At 38.1% G+C, this 19,819-nt stretch overlaps 1 protein-coding gene across 6 annotated transcripts in view; it reads right to left on the bottom strand.

The window, feature by feature from the left end:
* The window catches only part of SP3 (Sp3 transcription factor), a 73,259-nt gene that overhangs the window by 32,824 nt on the left and 20,616 nt on the right, over positions 1-19,819 (bottom strand). For 4 of the 6 annotated variants that reach the window (XM_082284725.1, XM_082284727.1, XM_082284726.1 and 1 more), the window contains exons 5-8: positions 15,831-16,023; positions 10,004-10,200; positions 7,618-7,815; positions 4,381-4,479 (exon numbers count right to left, since the gene is read on the bottom strand). In XM_082284725.1, the coding sequence (XP_082140851.1) occupies positions 4,463-4,479; positions 7,618-7,815; positions 10,004-10,200; positions 15,831-16,023 (605 nt within the window). In that variant the 3' untranslated portion in view covers positions 4,381-4,462. The other 2 variants (XM_082284729.1, XM_082284724.1) reach the window with 2 other exon arrangements.

Raw genomic sequence — 19,819 nt, 5'->3', positions numbered from 1 at the left:
AACCTCAGCATTCCGAGATATAAAGATCTCTTGAAGTGACATCAGGCCGGTTAACTCTGCCCCCTTTTCACATGTTCAACATTCAAGAACAGGGTCCTCAGTTTGTTTTTTCACACACTGTCTCACTCATAAGCAGGACAGAGCAAAGTTTTGACCATTTCTACCCCAAAGCTCTCTGCCTTCCAGAAATAAACAGGAAACATCTGTTGCTCTTGCTTGAAGAGGCAGGAGGAACAAAGAGGATTCTAAGAAATTTGGAGAACTGCAGAGGAGCCAAGTATTAATTGAGACTGAAAATGGAGGCAGTGAGGGGATTAACACTGGGAAGTGACAGTTCACCTCCCTTACTCTGCTCCTGAAGTTTGAGCTTGTCCATGATTATTCCCACTCACTAGTGTTCAGTATTGTACCTGTACTGAACAGGAAAACTGTAAAATTTGCCACATCCTTCAATCCTCTCGATTTGAAATATTTTTTATAGCTACTTCTTCCTCTGAGGACTGTTAAGACTTCCAGGGAAGCTGGAAAACACCCCTCTCACTCCAAATCTCAGATGAGCAAATACATAATTGTCACATAAAAAGCTAATTAGCACAACTGAAAATGGCACTATTTTACCTCTTCAGGTAAATACTGACTGGGGAGGTAATGATTTTTTTTTAAGGAAATGTAAGAAAAGTCCCAAAATGACATTAAGAATTAATATAGTTTTAAAAGGTTTGTTATTTACAGAAAAGACTTGAATAGCTCCTTTGGAAGCATTTCAAGCTGTTAAATAATTATGTATTTAGGACACATTGCATGGAGTAAAAACAGCTACAAATGTACATGGAAAAATTATGATTAAATCCCATTATCTCAGACAGCAGTTTTGGCACAAATAACCCCAGACAGAACTCTGGATTTAATTCAGGAACACAAGGCTATGATACCTATGAGTGCCTATGACACCGCCTCACCTCTCACCAGCATGGCAGCACACTGGCCAAACATCACTTAAAAACAAAGGCTGCCAATGCCTGTCCCCCCCACCCTCACCACCTGCTCGCCCTTCTCCCTCTCAGCAGGACCTGGGCAGCCCTTGGGGATGGTCCCCAAAAGCAATAATATTACTCTAACTGTGCTCTGTGTGCGTGTCAGTGTGCACAGGCCTGTGGCAGCTGTGGGGCTGTGGAGATGGAGGGGTCTGTGGCTGGCCCACCACCAGCATCCTGTGGGGCCTGGACCATCACAGGGTGGCTGCAAGAGCCCTGGAGACCAGCCCTCACCACAGCAGGGAAACAAGGCCTGTGGGGCTGGGCAGCTGAGAAATAACCTTTTCCTCAGACAATAAATAAAACCAACATGCAAAAGGGCTGCAGAAGTGAAGAGGCAAGCAAGCCTGATGCTGGCACAGGACCAACCCACTCTCCCGTACTTAGTTCCTAAACTAGACACAGTATCCTTGCACTTCACATGAAAGGAATCAGCCAAAACGTGGCTCAAGCAGCACAGTTCAAGCTTCAACACGTATCTGTTTTTCTCCATCATAAATCATTTATAGCAGTGCGTATTTCCAGATACAAATTTCATTAGTCCTCAAGCAATATGCATACTATGGGAAACCTCAGTCTAGCATGTGGGCTTCTGCTGGGATTATGGTATCTATGACCTAGCAGAATTACAAAAAGACAGAGAAGGGCACAGGTCAGTAAAGAACCAAAAGGCAGTAAGGACTGCTGTGAAAGCATGATGAGTGTTAGAACGCTTTATGCAGCTCTCAATTTATTTTTTTGCGCCCCCTTTCCTTGCTTTATTGCCTCTTGTGTGACTCATCAACAGCCCACCCACCAAACAGCTTCAGTCACACTTGTCTGGAGAACTCAGACCTCAGAGGGTTTCAGTGGAGCACCAGGGATTAGGATCCATAAATTATATTAACTCTTACTATTGTGTGTCTCCACAGCCTTCTGCAACCCTACTCCAAGTCACTTATCCAACCCATCTGTTCCTAGCTCTTTCCCACCATCCTCACTTTGTCCTTATGTTCACAAGTCTTCCTACCAGTCCACAAGAGCACTCGTTCCTTACCTGCTTGTTTGGTACAAGCTGCTTTTACCAGGTCACGTACCTCAGGTCTTCTTATGCACTTCCCCATGCTGCTCCTGAAAACTATGGCAAAGGGCTGCCATACAGCCCAGTGTCTGTCTGCTCCAGCCACATTTGAACATTACACTTCTTTTTGCAAGGCTATAGCTGAGGTCCCATCAAGGAGGCAATGCTTACATAGTAAGGGATGCAGCTGTGCCAGATTAGCTTGTACTCAACCTCTCTCAAAGAGGCAAAGAGTATAACCAAAAGTAGCAGGAGTTCAGAAAAGTGGAAGGTCCCAGTGCAGGTTGCAGCCTAGCTAACAAGACAGGGCTACTTCCCTTTCGGAAGCCATTGTTTTCACCACTAAACCTTCCAGCAGTACCACCTGTAGTACTAGAATCAGCATCTAGTACCTTCTTCTATGGAGAAGAATGGCTGACAGAATTAAAAAAAAAAGTTTCCAAAACCACAGTGGCAGAAGCAACAGGATCTTTTTGTATTCTACTCTTTTCCCCATCTACTGATAATGATTCATGCAGTGGCCTAGAGAGAGGACAGAAATTAGGCATCAATTCAGCAGTAAATGTAGAACAGTCCTATCAAACATCATCATGATGTCTCCACCACAGGGTAATCACATGCACAGAATCCCATTGATTTTCCCTGCAAACCTTATGCCATTTCTTCAGATAGCAACATAATGGAGTAGACTGTTACATTCTCCCATGTTTGTCAAATCAAAACATATCCTGATGGAAGAAAAAAATCCAGTTAGGAAGCAACTGTGATGAAGCAGCCGTTTGTGGTGCTTCTGCATAAATTATAAATAAAATTGTGTGAATATACACATAGAGGAGCAGGTTCCATAGAAACAGAAGGGAGAACTTAAGAATATGGGTAAGTGAGTGGCCCAGCATACGTGAAAGTCAGGGAATGCTTTAGATGATATAATATTTCAGTGATATTTTGTCCATGCCTGGAACCCAGCTCAACCATCTCTCTGATGGTTCTTCTCTTGTCAGGGGTCACAAGATTCCTTCCTGAAAGACCTTTCCAGAGAAAGGTGTGTTGGATTATGTGATACCACTTATCAACTGATTTTTGCTGTTTGAAAATTATTTGCTATGGTGACCCGTCAGCCTATAATCCTTGCAAAGATACTTTCTTCAACTAGTTTTGTGAAAAATGCAGCTATGTTTAAGATATATAGAGAAGTAAATTTTGTTATATCTGTAGGCACGCCAGGAGCACGATCAAGATTTGAACTTTCGGAGGCCATAAGAAAAGCAGTGCTCAAGCAACAAAAATAGTTTCAAATCTTGCTTTGGAACATTTTCCTGGTGGTGTCCATCTCATGTTGAGCTCAAAATCTGTGCAACTGAGTCTTCTGACTAAAGAGAAACCATAGCTGGGGAAAGAAGGTTATTCCTTGCAGGTAATTTTCATAGCATTCTTCTGCCAACTCAGCAATAGAGAAGGGTACCAACTTGTCCAGACAGAGGCTTGGTCAGTGTCAAGATGCCAAAGCGAGCTCTGGAATTACACAGAGATTCTGTTTTGAGTCAGAAATGGCTTTTTTTTTCCTTAGTTCCAAGATGAAAGAAAGAATTGTATGTAAAAAGGCTTGTAAAAAATGCTTCCTTTTGATACCATCTTTTAGAAACTAGAGCACAGAACAACATGATGCCAACCACTAGTTCCCCACCGTTGTGGAAAATGGCTGCTATTCATGTCTAATTAACTCAGCCATGTCATCTTCTGCCCTTTTCTACAGTACATGCACCACACTCCTGGTGTTAATGGTAGTGGTAAAAACCTGGAGGAAAGACAGCCAGCTGCCCATTAGTTCTTTACTTAAAGAAGCCAAGAACCACTCTTGACAGGTGACTATTAGCTCCATTCCTTCATTCCCCAATATCCAGGAAAACTTGTGAGGCAACGTATCAGAGCTTTCCTGAAGCCATTGGGAAGGCTTATCTTACTGATTCCAGCTGCTCAACATACCTAAAACCAAGGCCTGGCACTTCTTGTTCAGACAAGCCCAGAAAAGTGCTCTGCAGAGTCCCATGCCAGAGGAAAATCTGCATCATCAGACCAGAAATCTTGCTCCTCACAAGCCTTTCAGTGATGTTATTACCCTTAGTCATATTGCTCCTTGACCTGATAAGTAACTGATTAAAAGCTCTTGTTCTCTGCAAGAATCACTGTTAGTTTGTAACTTGCAAGGATCAAACCATTAGTTCATTCAGGAATGAACCCAGGAACACTTAAGACTATAGCAAGTGTACAGACAGGCCTTTTACTTACTGAAAGGTGAACCATTGAAATTGGTAACACGATGCTCTCAAGCTCACACTCTCCTGCAGACCCAGTTTTAAGGTCTTCTTAATTAGTAGTTGTACAAGACTGCAAGAGAGAAAAACCAACCAAGGATCTAAGGGCTCCCATACCAAGAACCTATACGAGCGAGAAGTGTGACATGAAAATAAAGATGTAAAATGATACAAACTGTACCAGTAAGGAGCAAGAAGCACACCAAGCAACCATTGTCATGAACCCACGAAGAACTAGAAAGCATTCCACAAAATGCACTCTTTTGTCTTGGTATCACATGAATGCCTAGAGGAAAGCAAGCCATGAGGTAGCAACAATCCTAGATACACCAAAGATCTTACACTTGGGCTCGTGAATCCACACCCTGGAGGTGAGCAGGAAGCTTTCAGAAATTACTATCCCACAACACAAACACTATGGCTGTGAGCCATGAGGCAGACAGCCCTTAGGCTGCAGGCTTTCCATGAGACTTCCAGAGTTACTTTCTTCCAAAACATCTACCTTCTGAGGCTTCTTAACAACAACATATCTTTTTTTAAAATGTGCTACCTAAACACTAATTCAAGTAACCACTTGATGTAGTGAGCATAAAAGTTCTGAGAAATAAAGCAATCTCATCTTCAGCAATGAGGCATCAAAACCCTTGACACCAAAACACCTTCACCCACAGATGAACATCAGTGAAAATGTCATTCCATAAAACTTGTGAAAAGCAGTTTGAATAAGAAAGTAGCCCTCTTCCCTCCCACTTAAAATAATGCAGTAATACAGCTACTGATGGCTAAGAGATGAGAAACAGAAGCTAAGGATCAGAAATATACTAATATGCTCTGTATACTAAAACAGCTTTTGAAAACCAAGCTCATTCACCTGCCTAAAGGAAGTGGATTCAGAGTATGTTAATATATTGACAACATCCATGGAACACTGCAAGTCTAAGCAGAACTGCCTTCCCTCAAGCTGCTGCTCTCATCCCAACCAATTTCATCCTTTCATTTTATTAAACAGACGATTAAACTGATGGTGAATTAACTCCCTTTTCTCTGTACCTGTCAATTTCTGTTGCTCTGAATCTCTAAAAGATTTGCATTAATTATTTTTTTTCCACTAAACTGCAAATTCAGAAAATCCTTCCTACATGACTTCCAGTTCTCATTTTTCTAGGCTGAACTCTGCTGGGTTTATTCTAAATTATCCTAGTCTGTCCTCTGTCATTTGATACTCCCAAGACATTAGACTTCACAAATAAAAGCTTTTCATTTTCATTAGAGCATCATATACAACTATTACTCTCTTTACTCTCACAGTTCTCAGCCACAGCTCCTTATTAATCTCCAGGTATTGTGCACGTGTCAGAGGACTTAAATGCAATCTATAGGATGGGGCCTACATATTCTGCATGCCCTGCTCAGCAGAACACCAAAACGTCCCCCCGACACCAACACAGCACATTCGTGTCCACCACATACAGGTGGGGGCTTTTGAGCAAGGAGGTGGAAAATTACCATCTCTGTGCCCATAGGGAAAGGAAACACTGTTTCTGCTTCCCACCACCTAGTGCAATAATAAAACATCTCCGGCTATCAAAACGTATTATGAAATTACACCTTGTTAGTTAACAAGAAGCACAGTAAACTCAAGTCAAAAGAAAAAAAAATAGTGTTTTATTAACTACCACACTGTTATAATACACTTTAAACGTACAATAAGGTAGCCTTTAAATTTGAGGTGGTTTTAAGAATAACAAATGAACAGATTTCCAAATGTTTGTAAATAGGTGAACTGCAGTAATTATTGTTGTACATTTTTTGAAAATGGTATAGCACTTACAGACTGGCTATATAACTTCATTTTGTACATTTTCTATAATTGAAAATATAAACAGTAATTAAAAAATAAAAAGAAAATTCAGCATAATAAAAAACATATATGTTTATCAGTTAAATGTACTGGATACATACAATTTTTAAGGGAAGAAGCAAAAAAGGAAAGATGGCTGATATTTAAATGCAGATTGACTAACCAAAAACTAAACAACAAACAAATAAAAACCTCATAACCCCCCTAGTTCACTATGACTATATCCATATGTTTGGGAGTACTGTCAATATGGAAGTGATTTTTCTTTTGTATTTGCATATGTTATATTTTACTGGTAATTTACATGATGGCTTTTAAGGCCCTGGCAGACAGATGTTTTTTTGGAAAAAGGTTTGATAAAAATCACTGCTGAGACGCAATACACCTTATTTTTGGTCCTCCAATGTTCAAAAGAAGGGATATACCTCACTATAACATTTGCCTTACCACCCAAATGCTTCAACCTATACATATTTATTTTTCTTAACATTTTAAGCTTTTTAAACATTGGTTATATTGCCCACCTTGGTTATTGAAAGAATATTAACAAGACATCATTTTGGCAAATTAAATCTTAAACATGGCTTTTCAACAGGATTTAAAAGGTGACTATCCCTAGAGTTCCATGTTAAAATGTAGTTTGCAAAATCTTACAAGAGTAATGCTTAAAATATTGTACATAGTTAACCTAATTAAAATAATTAGCTTCAAAATGACAAGTTGATGAGCTAAGTAAAGCCTACACTATGTAACATTTGCTTGGAAACTTGATTTGTCAGTTATGCATAATAAAAATTCCAGTCATCAAGAAAATTACAAAATTTCTTTTATCATAATGTGATTTCTTTTCACCCATCAACTTCTTTTATCTTACAATAGATAAATACCAACATGTTCTCATTTTTTTTACACTAAACCACACAGGATTGATGCATTTGGTTAGACTACCATTTCCATCGTTAAATTCTTTTTTTTTTTTTTTTAATATAACTTGGTAAAATTTCATCTCTTCTAGATTCCAAAAGTACCTACAAAACCCATGCAATTTTACCATTTTAATATACTATGGAATATCATACAAAGTAAGGCATTTCAGTGTCATGTATAACCAAGTTACTGTCAATCCAAAAATTTTTGCACATCAATAAAAAGATATCTAAGAACTTAGGAACAATATTCTTCTCACTACTGTATAAAAATAACCACAATTAATAGGTATCTTGTGTAATATTTACTCCATTGTCTCGTTTCCCGAAACTGTGACAAGCTGTAAAGGTATTTCAGTGTTGGTAAGAATATCCTGATTGCTGGTGCCAGATGTATTAACAGTTCCTATTCCTGAAACAGAACCTTGTTGAATATTTGCAAGGATAAGTGTTGTTCCTCCTGCAGTAATCAAAGTATCATCAGATGTTGCTTCTACTGATGCCAGCACTGTACTGCTAGAGTGAATACCTTTTTTATTCTGATGTGTTTTAATGTGTTTGGCAAGGTGGTCACTTCTCATAAAGCGTTTTGAACATTCTGGACAGACAAATTTCTTCTCACCTGTCAAAGAAGAAAAAAAAATATTCAAGAACATTAACAATTAAATTAAACTTACTGCTTTTTAGAATCAGAATTCTAACAAAAACTGTACTGAGGAAGAAACTGATCCAACATGATAAACTTGTGTATTACATTTCTTGACACCCATACAATCCTTTATACAAGAACTAATTTAATTTTCTGTGTCACCAAGTTTGGGGAGATCTTTCAGGCATGCTAGAGAACATAGCCATCTCATATCCTCAGGCTGCTAAGTTTCACTGCAATTATTACCGATAAGTAACTTCTAGGAGGAGAACAAAACCTACCAAATGATGGACAGGGAAGACTATGACCTAGAGCAGAATCACACTTAAAACCGACACACAAGCGCATTGAGTAGTTCAGGTTTGAAAGGACCTCTGAAAGTCTGTTCTGATCTCTTCCTAAGCAGCCACCTATGAGATCAGCTCTGATTGCTGAGGAATTTACCCAGTTTTCTTGAAAACTTTTAAGGATGGAGACTGCAGGAACTCTATGGGCATCCTCTTCCAGCACCTGGCTATTCCCACAACTACAGTTTTTATTTATAGCTGTTCTAAACCTTTCTTATTTCAACATACACCTGTTGTCTCTCATCTGTCAATGAATGCACCATCAGGGAAAGTAACTTTGCCTTCTTAAGGGTGGCCTTTGCAGGTAACTAGAAAATTACTACTAAGCTCCCCCTGCCATTACTGTTCTCTTTGTGCATCTGAATCCTACAGCCTTTCCTCATAAGGCAAGTGTTCCAGCCTCCTGATCATCTTGGTCACTCATTACTGAACTCAACCCTGTCATCAATGTCTTTCTTATATTGGATGCTGAAAACTAGATGCCATGTTCTAGATGCAGTCTAACCAGAAGAGGGAGATAATCATTTCCCTGGGACTAGGGTCTTTGCCTCTCTTGATACAGCTCTGGGCATCATTGCTGCTGGCTCTTGATCATGTTCCACTTGTCTATCAAGACTCCCAGGTACTTTTCAGTAGAGCTGTTCCCAACCTCTCCATGCTTAGCCTGCATTACTCTAAGTGTTAATTCCATCCCAGGTGCAGTATTTTGTGACTATTCTTGCTGAATTTCCTAGGATTCCTGTTAATCCATTCCTTCAGCCTCAGTCCCCCTGAATAGCAGCCTTGCCATCAAGTGCATCAACTGGTCACCGCAGTTTGGGGTCATCCACAAACCTAAGAAGAGTAAACTCTGTTGACTCCTCCAGGCCAGCGATAAATATTTTAAAAGAGGTCAAAGGATAGATCCCTGCAGTTCTCTACTTTTTACTGGTAGGCAGGCACACTAGGAGCCATTAACCACACCCTCTGAACTGGATCATTCAACTCGCCTTTTTTTAGAAACCATCAGTCTGTCCATCCAGACAAACTGTAACATCCCAGCTTGGCTTCAAGTATCCAAAATGTCTACACAAAAGCACACCATTAACAACAACATGGAATATTTTTCACAGACATCCAGAGACATTTTTCTAGGCAATGTAAATGCTGATAGGCACAAAAATTATTTATCTATGGGTTTTTCAAATACTATGATTTTAAAAGGTAAACATCCTGTAGAATGCAAATATGGATTTAGTTTGTAGGAAAACAGGCAAAACAGACAATACATTTTAAATTAGCTGCTCCTTGAAAAGGTGGAATATCTACATTAATTTATTTTCTTCATATTAGACAGAAGGAGAAATGTGAAACTGAAGTTCCTAATGGGTGGTCTTAACCATGAAACTAAAAGATGCAGAATGATGCACCATCACATGCTCTTCTTTGATCTTAGCAATTATATCTAATCTCCAGGCCACCTAGTCCTCTATTTTTCTCTAATTGAAGTTTTAAGATAAAAAAAGAGTTATAATCTGGTTCCAAAAAATGAACTGCATTGCTGAGCCTGAATCAAAGTATTCTGATTAAGCTACATTAAACACTACCGTAAATGTCAGTTCTGAATCGAGAGGTGGCCGTTTTATCTCCTCAGTCAGACCTGCCAAAGATTCCAAAGTGAGTGAATATCAGTAAGTATTAGCTGATTTTAGAGAAATCACACTGCATTAAAATCAATTCAATTCAAAGAGCTGTTCTCCTCTTACAAGTTATTTATCCAAGCCCTGTCCACAGCACTGCTTTAGTTAAATACAGCAGAATCAAAGACTGGAAACCTGTGTGCGTTCTTCGGTGTCGCTGGAGCTCATCGCTGCGAGTGAACCTTTTGCCACAGAACATCCAGTTACAAACAAATGGACGCTCTCCAGAATGCCAGCGGAGATGAGCTCTCAAATGTGAAGTTTTCCCATATACTTTGCCACATCCTGGTATGTGACAAATGTGTTGCTTCTTTTTTCCCAAGTTGGAGCCTCTGTTTAAAAAAAAAAAAAAAAAAAAAAAAGAGAGAGAGAGAGAGAGAGAGAGAGAGAGGGAAGTTATTCATTCTAATATAGTCCTCCTAAATACTGGTCATACATATACAGGGGGCTACGTGTACCACAATGGATCTGCAAACCAACCCACGTAGCTTCATGTTTTTGTTTCAAATACAACTGGATTCCAGTACACTCCATAAGAAGCTGAAAATAAATTCTATAATGCTATCCCAATGCCACAGCAAACTATAAATTCATCTGTGTGTGCAATATATGTGACAGAAGCATAATCTTTAAGAAGCATACATGTATATGAAGTTGGAAATACAGTTATTACAGCAGTTTGTACCACTTTGATGCTGAAGTGCCCATATTTTACGTTTCTCTAAGTTTCAGGTTTTACTGTATCAAAGATAGTTTTGGCCAAGAAAAACACAAATTACTGCAACTGCCAAAACGGACACTGGAGATTTTGGCAACTGGGTAGAGAACAGATGGGACTTTTGGCATCTTGGGGAAACCTGAGAATCAGTTTGGGGTTTGAAGACAAGCATACTGACCTGAATGCTTTCACTAAAAGAGGTGGAAGCTGATCTTGCTGACATTTAAATTAATTCCTTGTTTTTTTTAGTTTAAAAAAAAAAATCCACAATGAACACAGAATTCTCAGATCGTATAATCCAGACTAAGCTTGATGCTTATTTTAAGATGCTGTCTCACTGAAATGGCAGGTGATTGATTCAGGGGAAGCACCTGATACAACAGCCTAATTTTTTTTTTTTTTTAATCAAATCACAAGAGATAGATAAAAGAACACCCAGAGAAAGATCAGTCTGGCCAGTGCAGGGCATCATGATTGATTTTAGCCAATTTAAGTGTTTGCTACTGAAAGGGTCACTTGAGGGAATAGGTCTGGCTGACAACACAGCCACATGAACGGTAAATGCTGGTGCAAGGGAGGAGATTGGAAAATGCAGCCAGGCATAGGCCACCTTATTCATCAGCAACGTTAACTTAGAACACTTAAATGGATTCTGAAATCACAGTCTTGGGTGCTCCATCCTCCATGACTGATTATACAATTTTCAGTTGCCTCCCTAGGGCAATTTTTTTCTTTAAACTGGGTGCTTTAGCTTCTGGTTTACATCTAATGAAGGTTCAGGGTAAAGTGCATACACGCTTCATGGAGCTAGCAACTGCAGCAAGCATTTCTGAACATGCACAGAAATGAACTCACTCTAAAACCTCACAGGATCTAAAGGGAATTCCAGCCTAATCACATATGTACCTAAAGCATTACAGACAGTCCAGGAAAGTAAGGAGATAAAATCCCACTAAGCCATAGAAAATGTTTCTAAGAACTCTCAATATAGAGCAATCTTTATAGTGCTTCATTAGTCATTTTGTCTCAGAAGAAAAAAACATCACTTTTACCTACTAATTATTTGTCATGACAAATACAAGTTTTGATTTCAGAACAAATTCAATGGCAGCAAAAGCAGAGTCCAAAAGGCTTTTGATCCTGCTTTTGTAGCAGGATAATCATATGAGGACTTCATCCTCACACCTTCTCCGAATATAGTGTCTTCCCTTCCACAGAAATCTGTACAAATATTTTGTAACTTGGCATGATATGGTACACAAATTGGATGAAATCACATCAAAATTTCCCTAGAATGATTTTAAGATTCCCAAGTCAATAATTTGAAATTGCTTCATTGCACCTTTCATCTAGACTGAAGGAAACCAAGGTTGAACCCATGGTCATTACCATGCATAGGTGGTATAGAATACGTAATCCTAAGCACCTCACCTATGTGGTGACAGAATTCCTTAGCAGACTACATAGTTCAAAGTGAGGGGGAAATTAGGGATCCACAGAATGAAACCCACAAGACTACTGTGAATTAGCAACTAAGTGTATTTTTTCTACACAACTTCATATGGGCATCTGCATGTTTGCTTCGTGTGTGCTCTAAACTGACAGGATATAAGCCAAATTCCATCTGGACACTTTGCAGCTGTAACAGTCTGGCACTATGCCCTAACACATCATGCTAAGAGGCCTTTCTTGCTGCACTGGCCAATAGCCATCATCACTGAATAAATGAATATGACTCCAGCCTACTCCTTGAGGGGAGTCTTAAAAACAATTAATATTAAAGTACTTCAATGGAAATGACGTTTCTCAATAGCCAGGCAGACTGCAACTGTTTCAGCAGGAAACACCTTCATCCACCAAGAAACTGGACTTTATATTCCACAGTATTTCCAGGAACAACATTAAGTATTTCAAGGATAAAACACACAATTATTTTAAAAATGTGGTTTTTAGAGTTACATACCTGACATGGTGCTCAGAAGCACAGTTCCTCTATAGATCAGACAGTAGTAGTTATATCTCAATGTAATTGCAGATGTAATTGTTAGGAGGGTGAAATCTCTAGATGTAACTGCGAAGAGACTAAACTTTCTACTTAATTTCACCCTAACTAGAAGCTTAATACATTCTGTTTGGAACCAGAGTCATCCTTTGAGGCATGTGTCTCTCTCTCTCTCCACTTGCTTACTCCCCATGTACTATACAAGCTTGGGGCTAAAAGGTGTTAATTTACAAATCTAATACATCATCCTCCTTTCCTACTTTTCCTCCCACCAAGTAAGGCAAAGATAATAGTGGCTTCCCACTTCATAAAACTGGTACAAATCTGAAGACTGCAATGTAGTCCAATTCCAAAAGCCAACAGCAAAACCCAGAAAGAATTTTTCAACTTGCCCCTGAATCCAGAAAACAGAAAATGCAAGAAATACCAAAACCAAGGCTATGCAATAGATTAAATTATCATGAAGTCTGCATATCTGAAGCTATTTTCCTCTTCCTACTCCATTCAGAGCATAGGAGCAATAGTATTAATTGACTGAAACACTATTCAGTTTTTTCCCATTGATTTAAAGAGCTTGTTTTACTAGTTACATATTATTTATGAACTGTGTTATTTGAATATGAACAGAATTATTTATTTCTCCAGGGTGTTTTTTCCTCATTGTGGGTACTGACAACACTCACTCAGAGTGTCTAAGGAATTCACAAACATATTGGCTTTATCATCTTAATGTTTCAGTATGGTGAACCTGAACTAGTACAATCACTTTGTACATCCAACTACGGCGTAGAAAGAGATTAAGGGCAAAATTGTCAAACACCCACCAGAGCTTGAGGTGTCAAGTTCAATGTAGTAGAAGCACGTATTTTTAGAGTACTGTAGATGTTCGCAGTCTGCTCAATCAGCCTCACAGGAATTAACTCAGTACTTCTGCAGTGGAAAAGGTGGGGTATATAGATATATACCTCCAAGACTTCAGAGCCCTGTTGCTGCACTCCTGTATCTCATTCCCTAAACACCTCCCAATTTCTGCAATAAGTGAAGCAAGTGACAATCATTACACAGCCCTGATTCACTCCTGTGTATCAGCCATCCCATCCACCGAATGGCACTGACAACATATGAAAAAACAGTATGCAGTCAAGTAAGACTTGAAACCAACTGATAATGTATATGCACAGGGGATAAAATTAAAGTTGCCCAGGATATCTTAACTTAAATCATTTGCTCAGTTTTAAATTTTGTAACTTTAACATCATTTTAAGAATTGTGAATGCTATCTGAAACTCTGCAAATCATCAACAGAGTTGAAAGACAAATCAAAACTTAGAATTCCAGCACTAGGGATAAACAGGTAACTCTAGCAGCTACGGAACATGATCAATGCTCAAATATTCCTCCAATTGGGCTTATTCCTTTCTCCTAAACTCTTAAAGGAATTCTACATTCTGGTGGGAAAGTTGCTCTAGCAACTGTAAGCACTTTCACTCTTTTCTGTTTCCCCACCATTGTCTCCTTCATTATCCTGTTTCTCTTCCAGTTCTAATTCTTCTCACATCCTGACTTCTCGTCCTACTTTTCCTAGTTACTTTGTATGTTTGATGTGTCCAGGCCTTCCTTTACAGTGGATTTCAGTGGATCTAAACTCTGTCCTAGTTCTTATCTCAACTCTTTCCCAAAATCGCATATCTGAGTTTTCAGTCAGCCTACACCCTTCTCCAGACTTCCCAAACCATTTCTCAAAAAGATTCTCTCTTGGGCTGAAACTTTAAACATTTTGTAGCAACTGGAAAAAAGAGGATTTTACAGCAAAGATTTCTAAATTAAAGCCACTGTAGTTTGGAACAGAGCATGAAGAAGGAAGACCAAACACGTGGAGTCTCTGTTTCCTAATATTACAGGCAGTGCAAATCACATTTTCAGTTTTCTCCTGAAATGAAACAAATCTCAACCCAAGGTGTACTTTGGGCAGATTTTCATGGCAGAATCAGAGTTCAGCAAGAACTTAGCAATGTCTGTGCTATGTTGCAGTGAACTACACATAGAAATTTAACAAGAGGAATCCAATAGATGATGATGATGATGTATAACCCGCAAATATTATCACTAGCTTTGCTGGTGGTGTAAATGTATCAGAGTCTTTTTGTCTTAAACATTTAATACTTACTTGGCATGGCTGCCTAAGATACTACCTCCCCGTGCTTGCAAGGAAGGTATCTAGAATATACAGCAAGAACTGACAAGAGACTTGACAAGAGATGTAACTCGGCCAGTGCTATTAGAACTCTTAGTACCACTGGAGACTGACAGGTTCTTTACAGACATTTTACAAATTTACACTATAGTTCCCAAATAAATAAAGATTTCCATTTTAGTGAAGAAAGTATTATCAAATGGACAAATTTTAGTGCATTGGAAAGCAGCCCCTGCACAATTCTATCAAGCACAAACACAACTAAATATTTTCATTTGTAAAAGGCAGCTTATTATCCCCCCTTCCCCTTCTATATCCATAATCAAGACATTTAAAATTAAGTGTTTTGAAGTAGAATAAAATCTTTATTATAAAAAGATGAGTAATATTTTAATGAGATGCACAATAATGAAGCATAGGTTCCAATGCAAGACTGAAGTTTAATGAATTGGAACTTAGTACCTCTTTGTTAGTCAAATCTCACCAACTTTGACTGAAAACAGTTCAAAACTTGTTATTTAGAGTTATTATACAAACCTTGTTTTTCCTAGGAAACCAGTGAATAAGAAAACTAGGAAAACTGTATTTTTGTAACACTCTAAACAATTAAATTATGGAAAAAATGCTCAATCACTGAGGAAACGCAGGAACACAGGATTTAATCAAGTTCTTGACATATGATAGGAAGCCAATCACAGATGTGCATATTCCAAACTATCTCATTTTCATATTTTTAAAAGCAATGTTTTATCCCCCTCACTTCATATTCCAAACTATTTAATTTTCATATTTTTAAGGGCAATGTTTTATCCTCCTCACTTGTACTAGGTGACATCTAACTCCAGCAATGGAGTAACTCAGAAAGGATGGAATAATCTGCTTTTTCACCTGCAAATCCAAAAATGAAAGTGGTAGTCCTTTATTGCATAAACTCTTCTGCATAAACTTCTACTTTCCTCTCACTGCAGGCAACAGAAGCTCCTTTTTTTCTCGCTCATTATTTGTTTTTCATCATTATATGCATGATATGACACTGAATTTTACATACCTTCCACCACCTTCTTTGCAGTTGGGACATGTACACGCTACTCGTCGCAGTCTTTTTCCCTCCTGATGTGGTTGGTCCCCTTCATCATCTACAACCTGTACTCTCAAATGTGTTAGATCATTAGTATTCAGCGTAGAATCACCACTGAGCTGCCACTCTTCTGGATCAGGATCCTCTTCTTTAATCCTAATATCTGAGAAAAAGAACAAACACAGATCCGTAAGTAGCCCATTCAATAGACAGAAGGAAACCAAAATGATCAAATCTTTTTACTCTTAAGAGCACTTTGTCAGTCACAAGTCAACATCCTTAACCGCATACTGACATTGCTTCTGTGCCCTTGTAACCTGTAATGTATTTTAAAAGTTTATCTTACTATACATTTCAAAGTTGAAGATAAGCTATAACAAAATATTATAGTTTAAGTTTGAACTGTTCTTGGTGAGGAATGCAGTCACCAGGAGAATATTGTTTGCTTGAAACTTGGGAAAAACTGAGGAAAAAGGTTGGACAGAGGTTGAAGAAAATGTAAACATATGTTTCAAATGATCCTGAGTAGCCATTCTGTTCCCACAGCATTTCTGAATTAGTGTCACATGCAGTAAAAACAGCTTTCCTCAATGGTCTTCAGAAGTTTTCAGTATGCACAGAGATATATAAAGTAATGTGAGAAATCAATCTAATAGAAGGTTTTCACCTGAGAAAGACCGAGATACCTAAGGAAAACAATTAAATTAATGTTTTTGTTCAATTTTCCCCTTTTCACCTGAAATTTATGTCTTTTGCACATTACACAGAAAAGAAAACATTTAGGGAAGAGTGTTATTCAGCATTAGACAGCGATAAGCAACACATGAGCCACTTCAACATTTTGATATACCAGCAGTCAAAATAGGTCTTAGCAGTTTCCTGAATGCAAAAAGGCCTCCTACTTACTCCTTATAGGATGGACATTTGTAAGTATGTGTACCCTCTCCATACAGAGCATTTATTCAATGTAATCAAAGAATTAATTACAGCATCACAACAACAACTGTTTTAACAAATTTACATTTTAATAGGAACATTTCCTCCTCAAACACTATTCTGTATTCCCAATGGGTTTAAAGTCTGGATTGCAAAAAAAAAAAAGAAAAAAAAAGAAAAAAAAAAGAAAAAAAAAAAGAAAAAAAAAAAGACAAGACAGTTTGTACTATCATTTTCTATCATTTTAGAAAGGTGAACCCCAGTGCCTTCTTTGGTTCAGCATAGTTTACTTTGCATTTTTTCTGTGAAAATGATTACCCACTAGCACAAACTAATAAGCAAACAACAATAATTGGGGGGGGGAGTGCTATTTATTTATTTTATTTTGTTGAAGCTTCGAACTAACATCTGTGTGTCTTTCTGGATATATTCAAGTGATTGCTTTTTCGGCAAAACAAAGTCAATTATCACATAGACTTTTATCCTTAAACACTGAAACCTTAATTGAGCATTGAGCATTGTGCCCACTCTAAGCTCTTTCTGGGAGTCAGTGCATCAGCCATCATCTTTATAATAAAGACAAAGCTTCACAGATTGCATGATAGAACATCAGAAAAATGGTGCTGGGTCATATGATAAACAGCATCCTGTCCCAGTAGAGATCAGGAAAGAAACCAAAGAAAAAATATGTAAAGAGTAACAGTTACCTGGTCTACCTTCAAAATCATCTCCAGCATTCTTCTGTTTAGAGACAAAGGATATTGCTACACAAAAATTTGCTTGATGCTAATAAAGTCTCAGCCCAGTCATCCCCAACACCACAGCTTGCCTTTCTTTTGAACACATATAACCATATGCAGGACTGTCCTGTACCCTACATCACTGATGTAACTACAGTTTAAGTAATTCTCTAGGACACCACTGCATTGGGAAGAGAATTCCAGGTCAAAACCAGGGAAGTCTAGAATGCTTATCTGGTTTGGCTGCAAAAGCCAATGGTAGAAATTAAGTTTGTGTGACTATGACGCTCTGAGCTGTGGGAATCCAAGAGCAAGCACACTCACTTCTGGAGATTTTTTACACGCGTAGTGCTACCGTGGTAAGCTTGCCCAAAGTCACCAGCACACTCAGCTTCACTGTTACCCTAACAAGTTCACAATTTCAGACAGCACCATAATAAATATCTTTCATGTAAAGTCCTAGAAAACCTGTGGCAATTCCTGGTCTTCTGCATAAGCCACCAAACTACCTTTCCTACCAAATTAAGCCATTTTCTGAGACTCACCTAAAAAATAATTATTATTCTAATTTATTATCTGTATGTTATATATAAAATTAATTTTTTACAAGCAAGCATTAAACCACTATAAAACATAAAGTTTATAGAATTATCTTTCAAATAAGTATACTAATACATTCACTTAGAGCAACTTAAGAAAAAAGCAAAAGCTTGATTCACTCTTGCACAAAAGGGTACGTAAAAGGAATTTAAATATAGCAAGGCAGCAAGGCTGCCAGCACAGGCCAATGCAAGTCTCCAAGCAGTTCTTTAGGACTGCATATGTTACACACGATACTCAAAATTCTTTTACCAATCAAATGTAGCACAAATGTACAGTGTATAAATTCTAGTTTTATTTAAAATAAGGATTAAAGGATTGTTAACAACGTAACACAGTGTTTTAAGAAGATCATTTCTGTATGATCTCACTAACACTGGACACTGGTATATAGTGTGCCTACAAACTCAGTAGCTGAATCCAGTTAAGACTCCATCTATATACTTCAAAAGACGTTTGTCCTAGCAAAGGTGAATGGAACAAATTAGTGTATGGATCTGTGCTGCCAAGACCCAACTCCACTACTGAAGTCAAACATTCCATGGAACATATGACTTCTCATATTATACTGACCACCAAAAGTCACACTCTAATAACAGAGATACACCTAAGAGTAGAAGCATGCCCAAAAAGTCTATTACTACCTGCCAGTATCCATGACTTTCTACCTTCTATGCAACGGTTGTTCCACTTTACAAACTTTTGTCATAAGTTCCTTCCACTTTTTCATTAGTATCTTGCTATTTCCAGTTTCTCCCAATCACCACCAGCAGCACAGAGATTTATAATAGTTTTATAATGATAGAGGCATAACTGAGAAACCTATTTGGACAAAAAAAAAAAAAAAAAAGAGGGACAGACAAAACATTCCTAACAGTTGAGGATACTGGAGAAGACAACAATTGACATAGATATACAATAGTTTATAGCATTATTTTTAAAAATGCAAAACTGAAATGAACACAAAGTAGTATGGTGTTTTTAATTTTGTGCTGTGTTTCCTGGTTATCTTGGTAAGGCAGAAAGTGCAGGTATTGCTTTAGTTATTCATCAGAAGGACTATCTTCTACTCCAGGCATACAGAAAAGTACCACATAAACTGGAAATTTACAGACAGGACTTCGTAATACTTATTTATGTAGGCTGTACTTTAAACAAAACACAATTAAAAGAAATATCAACAGATAAAGTGTTTATCTAGCCTCTCCAGGATGCAGTATAGCAGAGAGTGGATTGCATCAAAACCCACAGTGAATGTGATTGCCTTAAATGAGGTCCTTAGAACCAACCTGTTGCTCTCCAAGTAGGTTTCACATTATGGCAAGAGATAAGGCTAAAATTCCACCAGTATTTTTTGGAGGGAGGAGAAGTGCCACTCATGAAGATGTTGAAAGGGCACACCATGGAGAACAGCTGCAGATTAAGTCTTCTCCAATGCAATGGAATTTGAGAATATGAAAATTCATGTTGATACCAGAGACTATGTTTCTCTTCTGGTGTTCTTCTAGATGTGCTCTGCTCTAACTCAGCCTCAACTGAGAGACTTTACACATATCCAGCAAAAAAAGGGGCCTAAAAGAATTTATATAATCCCTAAAGTCATGACAAGCTGATGCAAACACTAGCAAATCAGAGACAACTTTTGTCCTCTACCAATTAAACACAGGCTAAATGAAGGTTACA

Source organism: Coloeus monedula (genome assembly GCF_965178545.1).
Source record: "Coloeus monedula genome assembly, chromosome: 7".
NCBI classification, from domain to species: domain Eukaryota; kingdom Metazoa; phylum Chordata; class Aves; order Passeriformes; family Corvidae; genus Coloeus; species Coloeus monedula.
This window is presented reverse-complemented; position numbering and strand designations above follow the sequence as displayed.